At 67.7% G+C, this 16,838-nt stretch overlaps 5 protein-coding genes across 5 annotated transcripts; 3 read left to right on the forward strand and 2 right to left on the reverse strand.

The window, feature by feature from the left end:
- Positions 1-2,703: 2,703 nt before the first annotated feature.
- EMIHUDRAFT_439486 (hypothetical protein) lies at positions 2,704-3,800 on the forward strand (the record flags this gene model as incomplete). Its single annotated transcript, XM_005793220.1, has 4 exons — positions 2,704-2,886; positions 3,029-3,174; positions 3,379-3,422; positions 3,533-3,800. Coding segments are annotated over 4 exons (443 nt in total), but the record flags the coding sequence as incomplete, so codon positions are not given.
- Positions 3,801-4,088: 288 nt separating this feature from the next.
- Positions 4,089-4,640, reverse strand: EMIHUDRAFT_222215 (hypothetical protein; the record flags this gene model as incomplete). The annotated part of the gene is made up of 2 exons (XM_005793221.1): positions 4,089-4,359; positions 4,606-4,640. 2 exons carry the CDS (start codon positions 4,638-4,640, stop codon positions 4,089-4,091), a joined length of 306 nt encoding a protein of 101 aa, XP_005793278.1.
- Positions 4,641-5,822: 1,182 nt separating this feature from the next.
- EMIHUDRAFT_439488 (hypothetical protein) lies at positions 5,823-7,407 on the forward strand. The gene has a single exon (XM_005793222.1). It carries the CDS (start codon positions 5,831-5,833, stop codon positions 7,295-7,297), a length of 1,467 nt encoding a protein of 488 aa, XP_005793279.1. The 5' UTR covers positions 5,823-5,830; the 3' UTR covers positions 7,298-7,407.
- Positions 7,408-8,254: 847 nt separating this feature from the next.
- On the reverse strand, positions 8,255-11,752 carry EMIHUDRAFT_108266 (hypothetical protein; the record flags this gene model as incomplete). Its single annotated transcript, XM_005793223.1, has 2 exons — positions 8,255-10,303; positions 10,520-11,752. The coding sequence occupies 2 exons, from the start codon at positions 11,750-11,752 to the stop codon at positions 8,255-8,257; spliced, it is 3,282 nt and encodes a 1,093-aa protein (XP_005793280.1).
- Positions 11,753-12,490: 738 nt separating this feature from the next.
- Positions 12,491-16,642, forward strand: EMIHUDRAFT_222218 (hypothetical protein; the record flags this gene model as incomplete). The annotated part of the gene is made up of 8 exons (XM_005793224.1): positions 12,491-12,982; positions 13,679-13,726; positions 13,862-14,023; positions 14,338-14,459; positions 14,825-15,114; positions 15,442-15,898; positions 16,068-16,560; positions 16,628-16,642. The coding sequence occupies 8 exons, from the start codon at positions 12,491-12,493 to the stop codon at positions 16,640-16,642; spliced, it is 2,079 nt and encodes a 692-aa protein (XP_005793281.1).
- Positions 16,643-16,838: the final 196 nt, after the last annotated feature.

Below are 16,838 nucleotides of genomic sequence, written 5' to 3' on the forward strand. Positions count from 1 at the left end.
TATACCGGATGAAGGATGTTCAAGAGCCAGAAGCCCTCGTCATTTGACCTGCCGACTTCAAGAAGACTCAGCAAGAAGATTCCCGGCATCAACTGTGCTGTGTCTGTGTCGTACAACGCACTGTGCTCTGAAGCTCCGAGAGGCGTGGGCCATCGACGCGTCAAACGGCCTGTGCAAATCTACGCGTTTCCCGAGGGATCGAAGGACGAGTCCGCGACGTTTGTCAACACGCTGAAGGTGTTTCAGAGCGCCATGTCCGTTTGGTGATCCGAGGTTTGATGATTGAATTTAACTTGAGGGCAAACGAGAAAATATTTGGCGATCGATGCCGAACCTCGCGCGCGGCAGGCCGGCAGCGCGCGGAGCGAAAATACCAGCGGCGAGCTGTTCGGCGTGGCCTCTCGGGGCCATAACACCGTGGACCGGGGACGGCTCTCTCATAGCAGCCCATAACATGTTATGGGTGTTATGGCTGTTATGCTTATGGGGCCCTGCTTGCCCGGAGAGCCATAACACCATAACAATAACTTGTGGAGTGGGGCCAAAAAGTACTGCGTACATCTTGACACGAGTTTTGGACTCTTTGATCTCTCGCTCTCTCTCGCTCTCGGTCTCTCTCTCGCTCTCGGTCTCTCTCGGTCTCTCTCGGTCTCTCTCTCTCTCTCTCTCTCTCTCTCTCTCTCTCTCTCTCTCTCTCTCTCTCTCTCTCTCTCTCTCTCTCTCGCTCTCTGAGTCTCTCTCTATATATACATGTATATCCCTCTCTCTCTCTGGCCGTCTGGCTCTCCTCTGGCTCTCTCTGGCTCTCTCTGGCTCTCTACTCTCTGGACTCTGTACCATGCAGGGGTGGGGGGGGTGAGGTCATGACTGAAGTGGGCGGCCTGAGGACTGGAGGGTTGTAGAGGAGCTGTAGAGTGTAGAGCGCTGCAGAGCTGTAGAGATGTAGAGCGCTGTGGAGCGCTGTAGAGCTGTAGAGCTCTAAATCCGCCGCGGGACGAACTGCCTGCGTTGTAGAGCGATGTAGAGCGCGATTTTGCTGTAGAGAGTTTGTTGTAGAGGCTCGCTACAGCCAAACCGTCGGGAAGGCAGTGACTCAAAGAGGTCGAGCCGCGCTAATGGGGTGTCTCCGAGCTTACTGCATACTGGAGCTCTGATGGAAAAGAATTTTACAATCAAGGTCCCTCTCTCACGACACTGGGCAGCTGGGCACGGGACCGGCAAAAGAATTCCCTCTGGGAGATTTTTTCCAACCATATGGCGGCTCAAAAGCCGAGAAGAGGAGGGGGGCAGGGGCGGCTCAGGATCACAGACATCCCTCTCAGGATCACAGCACCGGCGGGGGCGCGCCTCAGGATCAAGCACCCACGGCAGGGTCTGTGAGGATCAGCAGACCTTGAGGGGGCGCGCTGAGGATCATAGGCCTGAGAGGGGTGCTGTCAAGATCACAGGGCTGCAAAGGGTGGCACTCGAGATCAGAGCGCCAAAATAGGTGCAAAATACAGATCAGCGACCGGAAGTGGGCGCAATACACATCACGAGCGCCGGAACGGGTGCAATATAGATCATGAGGGTTTTGTGGTCTGTGCGCGGACGGCCCGGGGAGCCTGCGGCGCTATTTTAACCTGCCCCGACAGAGTCTCTCGATACGGCGCGCGGCGGCGCCGCACCCAGCAAGCTGGGGCCGCTCCTTACGGACTCGTCGCTGCGCTCCTCACAAGGCAAACACGGAGCGCGCTGCGCGCGCGGTCTACGCCGAATACTGCGGCCGCCGTCACGACTGCCATCCTCGGCGGCGCCGAGCGCGCGAGCGGCGCCGATGGCCAGCCCGGCGCCACCTCCCAGCGACAAGCGCATGAGCGACAGGACGCGCATGAGCGACAGGACGGCGCATGAGCGACCGGTCCAGCGCACGTGATTGGGCGCGCGACGGTTTCATGATGTAAATTGCACCCGTTCCGGCGCTCGTGATCTGTCCCCCCCCGTTGCGCCCACCCTTCCGGCCGCTGATCTGTATTGCACCTATTTTGGCGCTCTGATCTCGAGTGCCACCCTTTGCAGCCCTGTGATCTTGACAGCACCCCTCTCAGGCCTATGATCCTCAGCGCGCCCCCTCAAGGTCTGCTGATCCCCACAGACCCTGCCGTGGGTGCTTGATCCTGAGGCGCGCCCCCGCCGGTGCTGTGATCCTGAGAGGGGTGTCTGTGATCCTGAGAGAGGCTTATCTGAAGAGCAAGAGGGGCAGGAGAGACCTCTTCGGTAGGCGCGCATGGGTACCCCCCAGGCGAGGGCCCCCGCCTGCCCCCAGTGGAAAAGGCGGCGCACGATCCACGAAGGCGGCGGGGCCGTCGTGGCCACACCGCCACGTGTAGACTGTAGTGTGTAGAGAGAGAGCGACAAGAGAGACAGACAGCCAAGTCACCAAAGACGAGGCCGAGGTGCGGGCGAAGACGCACACAGAGAGAAAGAGCGGGGCCGGGCGGAGAGGGGGGGGAAGAAGAGGGACACGACGGGGGTGGGCGGGTGGCAGTCGGGGGGAGGGTGGCGGGGGGCGGGCAGGAGAGAGAGAGACACACACAGGGGATTGCTAATGGCGTGCCGTCGTCGTCGTCTCGATTCGTCTTCCGGATAAAAAGAAAGAAAAGAAAGAAAACGCCTGCAGGATTTTTTTTCACCTTCCCGTGTCGAGTGTCCTCTCAGGCTTCACCATGAGCACAAGCCGGGGCATCAACGTCAAGGACGTCGCGTCGGACCAGTTCGTGGTTGCCTACGCCGCGCACCTCAAGCGCATTGGCAAGATCGAGGTGCCCAAGTGGGCCGACCTGGTCAAGACGGCGTCGTACAAGGAGCTCGCTCCCTACGACCCCGACTGGTACTACATCCGTGCAGGCACCCGGCCGCTCGGGCCCGGGAGGGGAGCTTGGGCGGTGCTGTGGGGGCCGTTGCTGCCGCCGCGCCGCACGGGCGCCACCCCGACGTCGCTGTATACGTCGCACTGCTGAAGCGCCCGCCCGCCCCACCCGCCCCGCAGCTGCGATGGCGCGGCGAGTGTACATGCGTGGGGGCGTCGGCGTGGGCGGCTTCAAGAAGATTTACGGCGGCCGGAAGATGCGCGGCACGCGGCCCGAGACGTCCGCCAAGGGCTCGGGCTCCATCGCGCGCCACATCCTCAAGCAGGTGCGGGCTGCTGCGCCCCTTCCTGCGGCCCCCTTCCCGGGGCGGAGGGCGGCGCCGCCGCGCGTAGTGCGGAGGACGGGCGCCTCCTCCTGTGCGCGCGCGTGGGGGGGGGGGGGGGGAAGCCTCAACCCGCCGACCGCCGCCAACGCGCGCAGACCACCCCTCGAGGCCTGCCTCACCCCCCCTCCCCCCCTCCCCCTGCAGCTGGAGGTTCTGAAGATTGTCGAGAAGGTTCCCGAGGGGAAAGGGCGCGCGCCGCACCGCCGCCGCGCGCCCGCGGCGCACTCATCGCCGCTCCGACTCTCTCCCCTCGCGCGTTATCCCCCTCCCTACGCCCCCCCCGCCCCTACCTCCGCAGGCGCCGCATCACGCCGCAGGGCCAGCGCGATCTCGACTCCATCGCCGGCCAAATCGGCGAGAAGTCCTAGGGGGCCCACCCCCCGAACCGTATCCGAGTCCACTCATTGAGAGCAGAGAGCGGTGGGGCAGCGCGCCCCCCGCGCTCGCGTATACCGAGTCCTCGCGCGCGCCCGCGCTCGTCATGTTGCCGCGGTGTGTTAAGAAGTAGAGTGCGTGCCTTGACAGGACAGATTAATCGTATTTGCCAATACGCGCTTAGGAATCCTACTCTCCACGACAACGAAAGAGAGTTGACTGTTGAGTGTGGTGAGATCGGCAGACGCACAGGCGACCGCGGGGCCGGCGTCCGGGGCTCGAGAGCCGAGAGCGAGACGGAAGACGCGAGACACGCGGCTCGTGTTGTGTCGAGCTGTCGTCTTATGTGGGACCGTCCCGTTGTCGACGTCGCCCCCGTCGCCGGGCCGCGAACAGGCGCCCCACCCCCCCTTTGCCATACGCGAAGGGTTGCAGACGGCGGCCCGCCGCAAGGCGCAAGCCAACCAGTCGCCGCGGACTCAGAATAGCTTTGGCAGGCTGGGAAGCTTGGGAGCAGACAGCACGGAGGAGCCTCGCGTCGACTTTAGCGCTGCCTGCAGGTCGGAGAAGACGTAAGGCACGTTTGCATCGCGGCACCTGGCCACGAGCTTCAGCGGTGACGAGTCGTTGCTCGGGTCTTCGATCGGCAAGTTGAGCACCGTCCGCTCGGACCCGCCAATCCGTGCAACGGCCGCCTCGGCCTTCGCGCTCTTGAAATCCACGCGTTCCACGTCGCACACGCCCGTCTCTCTGCATGTAGAAAGGCGCGAGACAAGCTCCGAGTATTCAATCTCTTTCGGTGGCGGTGGCGGCGGCGGCGGCGGCGTGAGCAGCGCATCGTCCACTACTGTCGGCGTTAGCGCATCGTCCAGGACTGGTTCGACAATGGACTCGTCACCTTCGAACGCGCCGGCGCGGAGGATGGGCGACGAGGCGACGGCGGCGGCGGCGCCGCCGCCGATGACTGCACGGCGCGTGCTCCGCACGGCCTCGCACGAGACGACGAGGAGGAGGAGCAGGCGAACGATCATCGTGGAGACGTGAAGCGAGGACGCCCACGCGGCGGGGCCCGGAACACACGAAAGCGGTCTGAGCTGACGGCTCGACAAACGTGCTTGGCCTGAATCGAAGGGTCAAAAGAAATCGACGGCGCGATTCTCCACAGAGGCAGATTTGCTAAAAGAGGAGGTGATGGCCGCCTCCAAGACGCTCGCAGCGCTAGGCATCCCTGTCTACGCCCTTAGTTTACTCGCCCATCTCTCCGGTGATCGTCCTTACAAGATCCTGCTCGCGCAGGTGGGGACCCTGTCCTTCTCCCACCCCTTGTTTGGTGTGTCCGTTTCATTTATTTATTTATCTCTCCGGTTTGGTCTTTTGATTAAGGCGTGCTGCCTTTCTTTTTATTTGTTGTAAAATTCTTTTTATCTACAGTCTGTTGCGGGCATTAAGAAAGCGTCCCATTAAGAAACCCTACCAAGCAATTTCCGCGAAAATCTAAGAAACCACGGCGCGCCGCAGGCGCGGCGGCCCCAAGAAAGGGCCCACACACGAGTGTGAACAGGAGCCCCGCTCAAATTTTCTCTTCGCCTGCGGCGCGCGCACTTGTCATTTGCCCAAGTCTGCGGTGTTCTGGGCGGTGTGGATGGAGGTGTGTGCGTCTTCCTGTCATCCCAAGACTGCTGACTGGCGCATCGGTCCAGCGCTTCCTTATTGTCATTTTACCTAAAAATTCCTAGATCCCGGCTGACCTGGGGTGCCGGCCGAAGCTAAGAAACCACGGCGTGGGGTGGGTGGGGTGGGTGGAAAGGCTTAGAAACGGCGGCGTGCCGCGGTGCGCTTCGGCGGTTAGTGGTGCACTAACCTCCGAGAAACCCTTCGGGCGCTCCTCATCGCAAACCCTGTCAGCAGAGTCCTCCTCCGGGAATGTACGTAAGAGCTACATTCACTGACAAACACACGAATCGGTCACACCGCCATCGCCGTCGGTCGGGGAGAGGGGGGACGACACTGCTAGACTGCTTCGGCAGCGTGCACCTCGATCCTGTACCGTGTTTGTTATGACCCCCCCCAATGAACACTCCAGTGAGGGTGGCGAGACGATCGAGGGGTCCCGTACCATGCGGAATCGACCCTATCCAGTGCTCAAGTGCTCAACACACGTGTCACGGAAAAAAAGAATCAATTCGCCTGAGCCGCTCTCGTCACCACACATGGAGGGCGCATGACGGCCACGGCGGCACTTCCTCTACCCGGAGGAGGGCACAGAGGGAGGCGACGCGATGTGACCTCCCGCGCATGCCGTCCACGAGTGTGTGCATGTCTTCTGGCCTGCGCCATTTACATCGCGAGCCGTCAACCGGGGTATCAGCTTGCGATCGCGGCCGAGCTACAGCGCATGAGGGATGGACTGAGTGATGTACAATCCTCCCTGCGACAGCATCAAACGGCGGTGGAGACGACGGCCAGAGAATCTGTGGCGGCGGCGTCAGAGCTGGCACGTTTGATGACTTCAAATGTGCAAACGCGAAGCTGGCAGCTGGCAGCAGCGGCTCTTCTCCTCCTCGCCTGCGCCATCGTCGCTCTCTGTGTCTGCGCCACACGTCAGCCCTCGATGCGAGTGCAGCTTGTGACGCTCCAGGCCCGCGAGGACACAACCTTTAAACAACTGCGGGCGCTTCGGCGTGAGATCTCACGCATGCGAGAGGCTGTCGCCACCAAGGAAGCCAGGGCAGCAGCGAGGGCTGCGGCACGGGTTGAGGCCGCTAATCGCCGCGCCTTGGCAAGGCGACAGTTGTGGGAGCGGCTGTGTCGATGCTGGACGTGGACAAAGGCTCCGGTTGTTGCCCACACTCCGTTGGCAGCCACCGAGCGTGCAGTGCCTGCTCCGAGCCGCCTCCTGGTAGTCAGGGCGGCCGGGCCTGAAGCTCCGTTGCGGGAGGACCAGGACGCCGAGGGGCGAGCGATCCACGATTTGCTGTCTGCGGGCAAGCTGCTTGTGTTTACTCTCGATGCCAACGCCGCCGCCGGTGGTGGTGGTGGTGGCGGTGGCGGCGGCAGCAGCGACGTCTTCTCGTACCGCGTCCTCGAGCCGCGTAGCGCCCCGCCGGAATGTGATGGCGACGAGGCCAACACCGCGTCATCGGGCAGCCTTCAAGAAGCGTACCAGCGGTGGCGCTCTCGCTATTCGCTAGCCACGGGCGCCGAGGCGTGGGCGGACGGGCTGTGTAGCCTGCAGGACGCCCAGCTCGAGAGGTTCCTCGACGCTCTCCTGTTGCTCGACCTCGACCACGCCGATGGCGCGGTCGTCGCCCTCTTGCGGCTGCACGACCTCCCAAACGAGTACGCGATGCCGCTTCGCTTTGGCGACCTCCTCATAGCCTGGTCTCCACAGCGCGATGCCGGCTTCCTCAGCCTCAGCCACCGCGCGACGTGCAACGCACAGTCGGTCACAGCCCTTCACCGCTGGTGCTCCCTTCACGCTGCCACTGCACAGTTCACGCTGATCCGCGACGCCGCTAGCAGCAGCCAGAGCGTGAACGCTGAGCTCGAGTTCAACACGGTATACCGCAAACTCTTCCAGGTGTCGCGCATAGCGCCGGGGCGACACAAGGGAGGGCTGCCGTCCTCGCCGCCGCGGAGCATCCAGGCAATGGGCGGCGGGCGGGGCTCGTACCACGCTCTGCTCTGAAGAGATCGTCAGTAGACTGTTTTGTATGGAGAGGATGTTGATTGTGTTGATTGTGTATGTGTGTATAGAGGCTTGAAAAGCCGTACGTAGCCGTCGAATGGATTGTGAGCAACGTCGTGGCTTTTTTCTAGAGCTGTCAAACGTTAAGTGAGCTGAACAGTGTTGCTAGTGTTAACAGTAGGAAAACAAAAAGGAAAACAGAGGGTCCCCAGCACTTTGCGTTTCCGGAAATTTCCAGGGAAAACAGAGGGGGTGTTTGGTGCTCCATTCTGGAAACTCGCGAGTTTCCCTGAGTCTGAGAGCTGGTCTGGGGCAAAATCTGAGGCAAAATTGAGGAAATCGACAAAATACCCAGGCGGTCGCAGGGTAAGTTCCAGGTATACACGGGTTCTCCGCAAAATTCCCGGCATTTTGCCGATTTGGCCTAAAATTTGGCTGATTTTGGGCCCAAACCAGCCTCCAGACTCGGCTCAGCGCCCAAAATTTGACGATTTCCACGGAGAATTCCCGGGAAAATAGAGAGGAAAAGAGAGGGTGTTGTAGAGAAAAAAGGAAAGGAAAACAGACGGGGTGCGAGAGGCAAACCTGCTCTAGCCTCAACACCTAGACGTGGCACCCGTGAGCCGTGTGTCCCGGCTGTCGCGTGTATGTGTCTTGTGTGTGTGGACTTGAGTCCCTTGCGCCTCTATGATTAGCACACCGTCTGCGCAGCGCTCTCGGAGAGGCGCTTTGTACACTCGGGTTTGGATGGTACTTGGTGGCGCGTAGCGGGGGGGCCCGCCGGAGGCTGCTGGCTGGTTTTTTAGGATTTAGCGGTTTTTACTCTCGTGATTAAAAGCCGTATATATCTAACGTACCGAAGTTTGCACGGCAGGGCAGTATGGGCATATGGCAGGGCAGGCCATAGGACGCCGTATATAGCTCTCCGCGACGATGTCTCTCAGAGAGTCGCCCTCGTTACGACGCGACTCTCCACTCAAAAGAGGGCGCTCCGGCGCTCCTGGCTGACCGTTCGGGGCGGGCGCACGCTCGCTCTACGTGCTGTGCGAGCAGCGACTTGAGGGTCGCCTCGAGCGCGCCGCTCTCGGGCACTTCGGCATCGAGAGCCGCGTCGATCCTTGCCGCCGCCGCCGCCGCCTCGGCGGTCATGGCCAGACGGCCCCGTCTTCCTTGCTTGGTGCGTGGGCTCGGAGCGGCGGGAGGGCCGCCGCCGCGTGCCGGCGTCCCAAGCGGTATCCCGAGTTGAGACGCCGGCGCATCGAGGAGCTCCGCGGACAGCGCCTCGATCTGCCGCCTCGTCTCTTCCGCGTCCGCCGCCGCGTCCGCCGCCGCGTCCGCCGCCGCGTCCGCCGCCGCGTCCGCCGCCGCGTCCGCCGTAGACCCCTGAGGCCCACCAGCGCGGGCCGGCGAGGCTGGCTCGGCGAGAAGCGCAGCCGCCAAGCTGCGCACGACCTCGCTCGTCGCGCGTCGCGCGGCGCACGCGGCCTCCGCGGCGCGATCGCTGTCCGAGGCGTCGGCGAGCGCGCGCGCGTGCTCCCGCCGGAGAGCGCGTGTCGCCTCCTCCGCCTCGCGAAGCCTCGCCCGGGTGGCACGGTTGGCTCGCGCCGCCGCCGAGCCTCGCGCCTCCTCCTCCCGCGCCGCCGCGGCGGCGGCGGCGGCGAGCCTCCGCTCCGCCTCGCCGAGCTGCTGCTCCTTACCACGCAACTCTGCCTCGGCCTTGGCCGCCCGCTGCAGCAAGCGCGGCCGCTCCTCGAGCAGCCTCTCCTCTGCCGCCTTCGCATCGTCTAGCTTCGCGCGCGCCTGCTTGAGCAGGGCGTCACGCGCGCGCGCCTCGGCGCGCGCCCGAGCGGACGCGTCTCCGGCCGTGGCGCTCTCGGACTGCGCCGCCGCGAGCCGTGCCTCGAGCTCGCGCCGCTCGGAGCGCTCGGTCGACAGCTGACGGCGCGCGTCGGAGAGGGCCTCTGTTGCTGCTCGGAGGGCGCGGCCCTTCTCACGCACCGCCTCGCTCAGCCCGTCGCGCTCCGAGTTCGCCGCCGCAGCCTCGGCAAGCCGGCTCCTCGCCTGCCGCAGTTGCTCCTGCAATGCGCGCAACTCGCGCTTCGACGCTCCCGCCGCCCTCGCTGCCGCGCGCCTCTGGTCGCCGTCTCCGACGCCTGCGCGCCCCGCGCCGGCCGCCTCCGCGCCGGCCGCCCCGCCCTCCGCCGCAAGCGGCGCGCCCTGCTCCTCGTCCGGCCGCCGCGCCGCCCGCTCCGCCTCGAGCTCCGCGTGATCCCGCCCCGCCAGACCCGCCCCCGCCGCCCTGCAGCCCCCGCGCCGCGGCGCGTCCCTCGACGCGTTGTCGCCCTCCGCCGCCGCCGCCTCGCCCCGCTGCGCCTCCTCGGCCGCCCTCGCCTGCGCGCGGGCCGCGCTCAGCTCCTTGCGCAGCGCCTCCACCTCATCCCGTCGCGCTTCCTCCGCTCCCGCGCCGGCCTTCGCGCCGGCCAGCTCGATCTGCATCGCCTCGATCTCGGAGCGAGACGCAGTGAGCTCCGCAAAGGCCGCCGTCGCCGCCTCCTCGGAGGTGGTTCGCAGCTCGCGCATCTCGTCACGGGCCGCAACCGCCTCGGCCGCCTCGGCCTCTTTCCGCCTCACGGCAGCCCGCGCCGCCTCCTCGGCCGCCTCTGCAACGGCGCGCGCACGGTCGGCCTCCTCCGCGCGCCGCTCCGCCCGCTCCAGCCGCGCCTCCGCCTCCGCCACCCGGGAGGCCGCCACCTCTGACACCTCGGACGCCGAGTGGGCGGCGGCGGCGGCAAGCGCCTCGCCCTGTCGGCGGGCGGCGCTCAACTCGCAGCGAAGCCTCGAGACCTCGGCCGGCGCCTCGAGCAGCCGTGACGCCTCCGCCCGCGCGACACGCTCCGCCATCCGAAGCGCCGCGGCCTCGGTCTCGACCGAGCGCGCCTTCGCCTCGGCGGCAGCGCGGGCCCGCTGCTCCGCGTCCAGCGCAGCTCGCAGCGCCACCGCCTCAGCCTGCAACGCTCGCCGCCTCTCGGCCGACCGGCGCGCCGCATCAAAGCCAGATCTGCCGCCGCCACCCCCGCAGCCATTGCTGCCGTTGCCGCCGCCGCCGCCGTCACTGCCGCCACCACCGCCGCTGGCGCCACTCCCGCTGCCCACGCCGTCGCTCTTGCCGCAAACCGGCTGCTGCTGGCTCGGCGGAGAGCTTCTGTCAAGGAGGGCAGACACCTGCGCCTTCAGGCTGCTGCTGCTGCCGTGCAGCGGAGGAGGCGACGCGGCGCGGGACGGCGACTCGGAGGATGGGATCACGAGCGACGCCTCCGCCGCCGCCGCCTCGCCGAGCGAAGGAACGGCGCCCCCCTCGCGCGCGACGGCCAAGCGGCTGGCAAGAGCCTCCGCCTCCTCGGCGGCGGCGGCCTCTCGCCACACGCGCAGCTCGCGCGCGGCCGACTCGGCGCTGGCCTCCGCCCTCTGCCGCCCTCTCTCCGCGGCGCACAACTGCGCGTCTGCTTCGGCGAGGTCAGCGCGCAGCATCTCCGCATCGGCGAGTGCGCTCTGCGCGCCAAGCGATGCGCCGGCGGCGGCGTCTGCCTCCGCCCGACGCAGATCCTCCGCCTCACGCAGCCTCTCCACCTCAGCGCGCAGCGCCGCCTCCTTGCCCGCCGCCGCCGCGGCCTCCTCCTCGTAGCGCCGCGCAAACCGCGCCTCTGCGCGCTGCTGCTCTGCCAGCTGCCGGCCGCATCTCTCATCTGACGCGGCCGCCGCTTCGCGCGCCGCGCGAAGCTCGGCTTCGAGCGCATCCCGCCGCCCAGCCTCCGTCGCCTCGGCCGCCTCGCGTGCGCGAGCCGCCGCCTCCCGAGTCGCGACAGCTGCCGCCTCTGTCGCTGCGCGCGTGTCGCTGTCTGCCGCCGAGAGCGCGCCGCTGAGTGCAGCGACCTGTGCGCGTAGCTCTGCAATCTCATCGAGCGCTGCACCAAGCGCCTCGCGGTTGTCCGCGGCAGCCAGGCTCCCCTCTGGCTCGAGGCCCTCCGATGCGAGCGAGAGGAGCGACGCCTCCGCCTGGTCAAAGGCGGCGCTCTCCGCGACGCGCCTCTGCGCCTCGGCCGCGAGCCAAGCGGAGCGCTCGTTGCGCAAGTGCGCCGCGGCGAGCGATGCGGCTTCACGGCGCGCCTCGGCCGCCTCCTGGCCGGCGACCGCCTCGCGCCTCGCCCGCTCCGACGCCTCGGCACGCGCCTCGGCCGCCTCGGCGGCAGCCTCCGCCTCGAGAAGCTGCGCCACCGCGGCATCTACCCGTGCCACCGCCTCGACGTTCGACCCGGGCGCTTCAGCAAGCGCCGCCACCTCGCTCTGCAGTCGACGAATCGTGGCGTCTTTGGCTTGCAGCAGCTCCAGGCAGCGCTCAGCCCGGCTCTCCGACTCTGCTGCGACCGACGCGAGCAGCGCTCTCACGTCGTCCGCCATTTGACGGGTAAAAGGAGAATACTGTCCCGTTTTGCTGTTCACAGCTAGGGACGGCCTCTGCGGGAAAGTCAAACAACCCCACCTACCTACCTACCACAGGCAAACCTTCGGCTCCCGCTCAGAGGCTCCCCGCGCCCGTGCGGCGCGCCGAGGCGGCGCCGAGGCCGGCGCCTTGCACCCGGCCCGCGGCCGGCACCGCCTCGCCCCATGCTCGGATCACCCCGACAGCGCGATGCGAGAGCAGATTGTGAATGAGCTTTTTGCTCGCCTTCCCTGGGACCCCGTGTTGCGTGACTCTGTGCGATTTCGGGCCCGGGGGGTTGTGCGTTTACGTGAATGAGCTTGGTGTGCGCGAGTACGCCTACGCGGCGCTCCTCGGGCTCGTCCGCATCGAGGGAACTCTCACCTCATGATTGTCATGAAGGGCGGCGGGCCGTGTGCGGGTGCCCGGCCCTCCTCCCCACCCCTCTTCCTCTCCCCCAGGTCGTCTCCAATCCCCGCCCCGCCCCACACCCCAGCCCCTTCCCGCCTGCCTCGACCCCCCTCCTCGACCCTCCTCCTGCGAGCTCGCAGGGCCCCCCGGAGGGATGCTCAACCGCCCCGCTCCACTGCGGCGGTCCTATTCGCTGGCGACGCTGCTCACTTCAGTCGGAGGCCGACTGCCGAGTTGGCAAAGTCCGCAGCCTCACGCGGCCGCCCCGGGAAGGCCACCTTCCACTTGACCTCCCCGCACTCGAAATGTTCGAGACTCCCAGCGCGCTGCGCTTCCAGGAGGGCAACCGCAAGAAGAGCGGCGGCTTCCAGGGCCTCAACGAGCCTCTGCTCACCTCGTCGAGCTCTCGCTCGAGCCTCGCGGGCGCGCCCGCGTGGTGGATCGCGTGGGCGATGCTCCCGGTCGCCGTTGCGCAGCTGCTGCTCGGCGCCGGTGAGAAGGTGCTGTTTGCGCGGATGGCGGGCGCGACGCCCAACGGCGCGCTCGTGGTGCACACCGTCCTCACCCTGCTCAACGTGCTGCTATACGCCCTCCTCCGCCTCGCGCGCGCGCAATCGTCCGCCGGCCAGGTTCCGGCGCAGCTGCGGCGGCTGCGGCCGGCGAGGCTCGCAGCGATGGGCGTGCTCGACGCGCTCCACTCGCTCCTGCTCATCGACTCGGCCGCCTCGCTGCGCGGCATCACGCAGGCGGTGCTGGCGCAGGCGTCGCTCCCGTTCACCGTCGGCTTTGCGTGCATCGTCGCAAACCGCGGCGCGCGGCGCCGCTGCCCGCCGCTTACCCTCGTCCTCTCGGGGCTTGTCGCGGCGGGCGCGATCGGCGTGGCGCTCCTCCCGCTGCCAGTCGAGAGCACGCCGCCGCCGCTGCACGGGGGCGGGTCGGGCCCAAACCCGATCGTATCGGACGCCCTCCCCGGCTCGCCCGACGCGGCCGGGCCGGCGCTCGCCGCGCGCGCCGCCTTCGCGGTCGGCCGAAAGGCCGGCCCCTTCCCGGTCGGGATACTCCACCCCTCCTCCATCAGGGAGCAGACCGAGCCGCGGCCGGGCGTCGCGCGCCGCCTCGCGGACAGCGGCAGCGGCGGCGGCCCCGGCCCCGTCGGCGCACCCCCTATGCCCGGCGGTCCGCGCCAGCTCAGCGCGAGCGAGATCGCCCCTGGGAGCCGCGCCTGGCGGTTCGCCAACCTCTCGCTGACGGCGGTGCAGCGCGCGCCGGAGTCGTGCGGGTGCGTCGGCTCGGGCGGCAAGCAGACCGGCGGCGGCTGCGCCGGAGGCCTGGCGGTGGCGTGCGGGCGGCTGCGTGGCGCGCGGCTGGAGGGGATCAGCGCCGGCGAGGTGCAGGTGGTAGCGGGGCTGCGGTTCGTCCTGGTGGCGCGCGCAGACGGCGGCGGCGGCGAGGGTCGGGGAGGCGCGAGCTTGCGCTTTGAGGTCGTGGAGCAGGCGTGGGCGCACACCGCGCAGCTGCTCGACGCTCGCTACTCGCAGCCGGTGTGCCATCAGTGCTCCGATTCGGTCGCCCATCTCTCTGCTTTCTCACCCAATCTCTCGTGGCTAGGCCCGACGCGATCGCCGTCGAGGTGGAGCCGTGGCGCACCGGATGAATGGATGGATGGATGGCACTAGGTGGGCGGCACGTCGGAGGCGCTCGTATCTATGGAACTGCTCAAGGCTCCTCTCAAGCTCGAGGAGTATGGCGAGCTGCCGGGGCCCGACGAGGCGGGCATCGCGCGGGCAGGCAGCGGCGTCGCGACGATCTGCGACCCTCACTGCCACCCGTCGCCGCCCGTCGAGCCGAGCGAAGCCGCGCCACCGCTCCGTGAGTCCGGGCAGGAGGAGCAGCGCGAGCAGCACAGGCAGCAGCAGCAGCAGCAGCAGCAGGAGAAGGCGGAGGAGAAGGCGGAGCTGCCGCGGGTGGGCGGCCGCACCGGCGACGCGGGCGACGACACAAGCGACCCCGCCAAGCCCGCCGCCTCCGCCTCCGCCCCGGCTCCGCCCGACGCCGCCTCGTCTCGCGACGACGACGAGCGGGCCCGAGACTACCACACCATCCACGGGACTGAACCCACACTGGATTCGATGCTCTGGAGGTATGGGACTAGGCGCGCGACTACCAGCGCGACAGAGACTACCAGAGGGAGCCAGCCTCGCACTCGGACGCCGAAGACGCGCGCGTCATCTACGTCGTCGCCGTGGGTGTCTCTGTCTGCTCGAGCACGCTCAAGTCGCATTGGCTCGCCGGCCTAGACGCGGAAAGAGAAGTGGCGTTCCCCCGCAGCCCAACCAGCACACGCCTCCGCTCCCTCTTGCTGCGGCAACACCTTTGCTTGACGGTCGGTGTGCAGTCGTCACGCGAGGCACACCGCGTGCACTGCAAAATTCAACCCCGGGCCCAGATCGCATGAACAGCAGTCGAGAACGGACGGTCAGACAGAGATCGACTAGTCAGACAGGCAACGCCGAGTCCCACGGAAGGCTAGCGCGCCACCTGCCTCTCAGCGCGAGCTCTAGACACCGACTCCACCGCACAAGGCGGTGCTCGCACGAGGCTGTGCTTGCACCCTGACGATGGTGTGTCGCGAAGCGCAGGCTCGCCAGCGCGCCCGTCGACTTGCTTGTCCTCAACTCGTGGCTGCCTCTCGCGCAGTCGGCGGCCGGGCTGCTGCTTGGCCCGCTGCTGCTGCAGGCGCTGCACGGCCGCCCCGTCGCAGAGACGCTGGCGCACCTCGGCCGCTCGCTGGGCTGCTTGCTCTCGTCGCTCGCCCAGGCGATGTTTGACGGGCCCGACAAGCTCGATTGGGGCCACAGCGACCGCCACGACCGCCCCTCTGACTATTACCACCCGGCGACTGTCCCCGCGCCGGTCGCGGCGACCGTGGGTAGCGGCGCGGTGCCGCCCGCCACGCACGTCCCGGTTCCGCTGCTCGAGTACATCGCGCTGTCGACCGCGGGGGGCGGGGACGGCGCGGCGGGGGGGGCGGCACCCTCGGCGGCGAATGCTGATTCGGCGGTCTTGGCCGAGGCGGCGGCGGCGGTGGCGGCGTTCCGTGCAGCCAGCGCGGCGGAGAGGGGCGCGGCCATGGCGCGTGCGGTGTCCGTGACGGAGGCTTGGGGCGCGGCCATGGAGGCTGCAAAGGCGGCGGCGGCCGAGGCGGCGGCGAAGGAGGCGCTGGCATCGTGCACCACGTGTGCCATCGCGTCGCCAGGCGAGGCGCAGCTCGCGCGCGGCGAAGACGAGCGCTGGACGTGCAGCGCGGAGGTGTCGCGCGTGCTGCCGCTCCTGCTCCTCTTCTTCATCACCTCGTCGCTGTGGGGCGGCCTCTCGCTCCTCCTCCTCCGCTGGGGCCCTCCCTCGCTGCTGCACGCCGCCTCGGTGCTGCTGCTGCCGCTGACCGTCCTGCTGTTTGTGCGGCCCGGTGTCGGGCGATACGGGTCTTGGTTCCTCGCTCCGCCCGAGCCGCTGGGCATGCAGGAGGCGGCTGCGGGTGCGGCGCTGGTTGTCGCGCTCCTCGTCTACCACTCTGGCCAGATCTTGCACGGCTCCGAGGAGGGCGGCGACCAGGGAGGCGGCGGAAGTGGCGGCGCGTCGCCGGACGAGGAGGAGCCTCACGCAGCGGCGGCGGCAGAGGTGCCGTCGCTGCACCCGTCGGCGGCGTCGTACCGGTGCAGCGGCGAGACGCACCGGAGCGTCGCCACCTCGACATACGCCGCGTCATCGCACGCGTCGACGTCTGCACCTATAGATGCGGAATCACACGCGAGGCTCCGAGTATTCTGCCCGGCGCTGCACTCCCATCTCTCGAGGTGCGCACCTCAGACGCCCATGTCGCAGGTCGTGCACAACCGCCTCCAACAGCACTTCCGACGCGACGACCACGGCAGCGAGCCAGCAGCAGACGCCCCTGCAACCGAGGCCGCCAGCGCTGGCCCCCTCTGATGAGCCGGTGCCTCCGCTGGAGCAGCAGCCAGAGGTACCGCCGCCGCCGCCAGCTTTCGTGCCGGCCGCGGCTCCGGTGGCGGGTGGGTACTCTCCCGAGCCGGAGTCGCCGCCGTCGCCGCTGGATCGCCAGCTGCAGATGGCGCCAAAGCCCGTGGCTGCCGGCCACGCGGCGTACGCGGCACCGTTCCCCTCACGGGTCGCATCTGACGGTCTGGCGGAGGGGCTTGAGCGCGACTGCAGCCCGACGCCGGGCGCGAGCAGCCCTCGCTCGCCGGTGCGTGCGGGCGTGGCGGTGCCGGGGGCGGGCCCAGCAGCGCTCTCCCCCGGAGGCGCCGACTCGGAGTCCATCTTCAGCCTGAGCTTCCCTGGAGGGCGCGGCAGCCCGGTCGGTGCCGCTGCCGCTGCCGCCGCCGCCGACCGACCCGGGACGGCAGCCTCGCCCGAGACGGCAGCCTGACGACGAGTGATGTTAATGATGCGGGCACCACCCGCCGATGAAATCCCACCCCCTTCATGTCGCATGCGGTTCGACGAGTCAGACCAATACGCTGAGATGGATTAGAGTTGAGAGATCTCGATATATCGGGCCACACAATGCTCGCGCGGCGAGGCCGAGGGATACCCTTGCCCACCTGTGCGCTGTGGGTTGCTCGAGCTCTTACT

This window comes from Emiliania huxleyi (genome assembly GCF_000372725.1).
Source record: "Emiliania huxleyi CCMP1516 unplaced genomic scaffold EMIHUscaffold_102, whole genome shotgun sequence".
Lineage (NCBI taxonomy): Eukaryota > Haptophyta > Isochrysidales > Noelaerhabdaceae > Emiliania > Emiliania huxleyi.

Bases quoted from the DNA above. Each gene is read 5' to 3' on its own strand.
- EMIHUDRAFT_439488 (XM_005793222.1), top strand. From the start codon at position 5,831: ATGACGGCCACGGCGGCACTTCCTCTACCCGGAGGAGGGCACAGAGGG.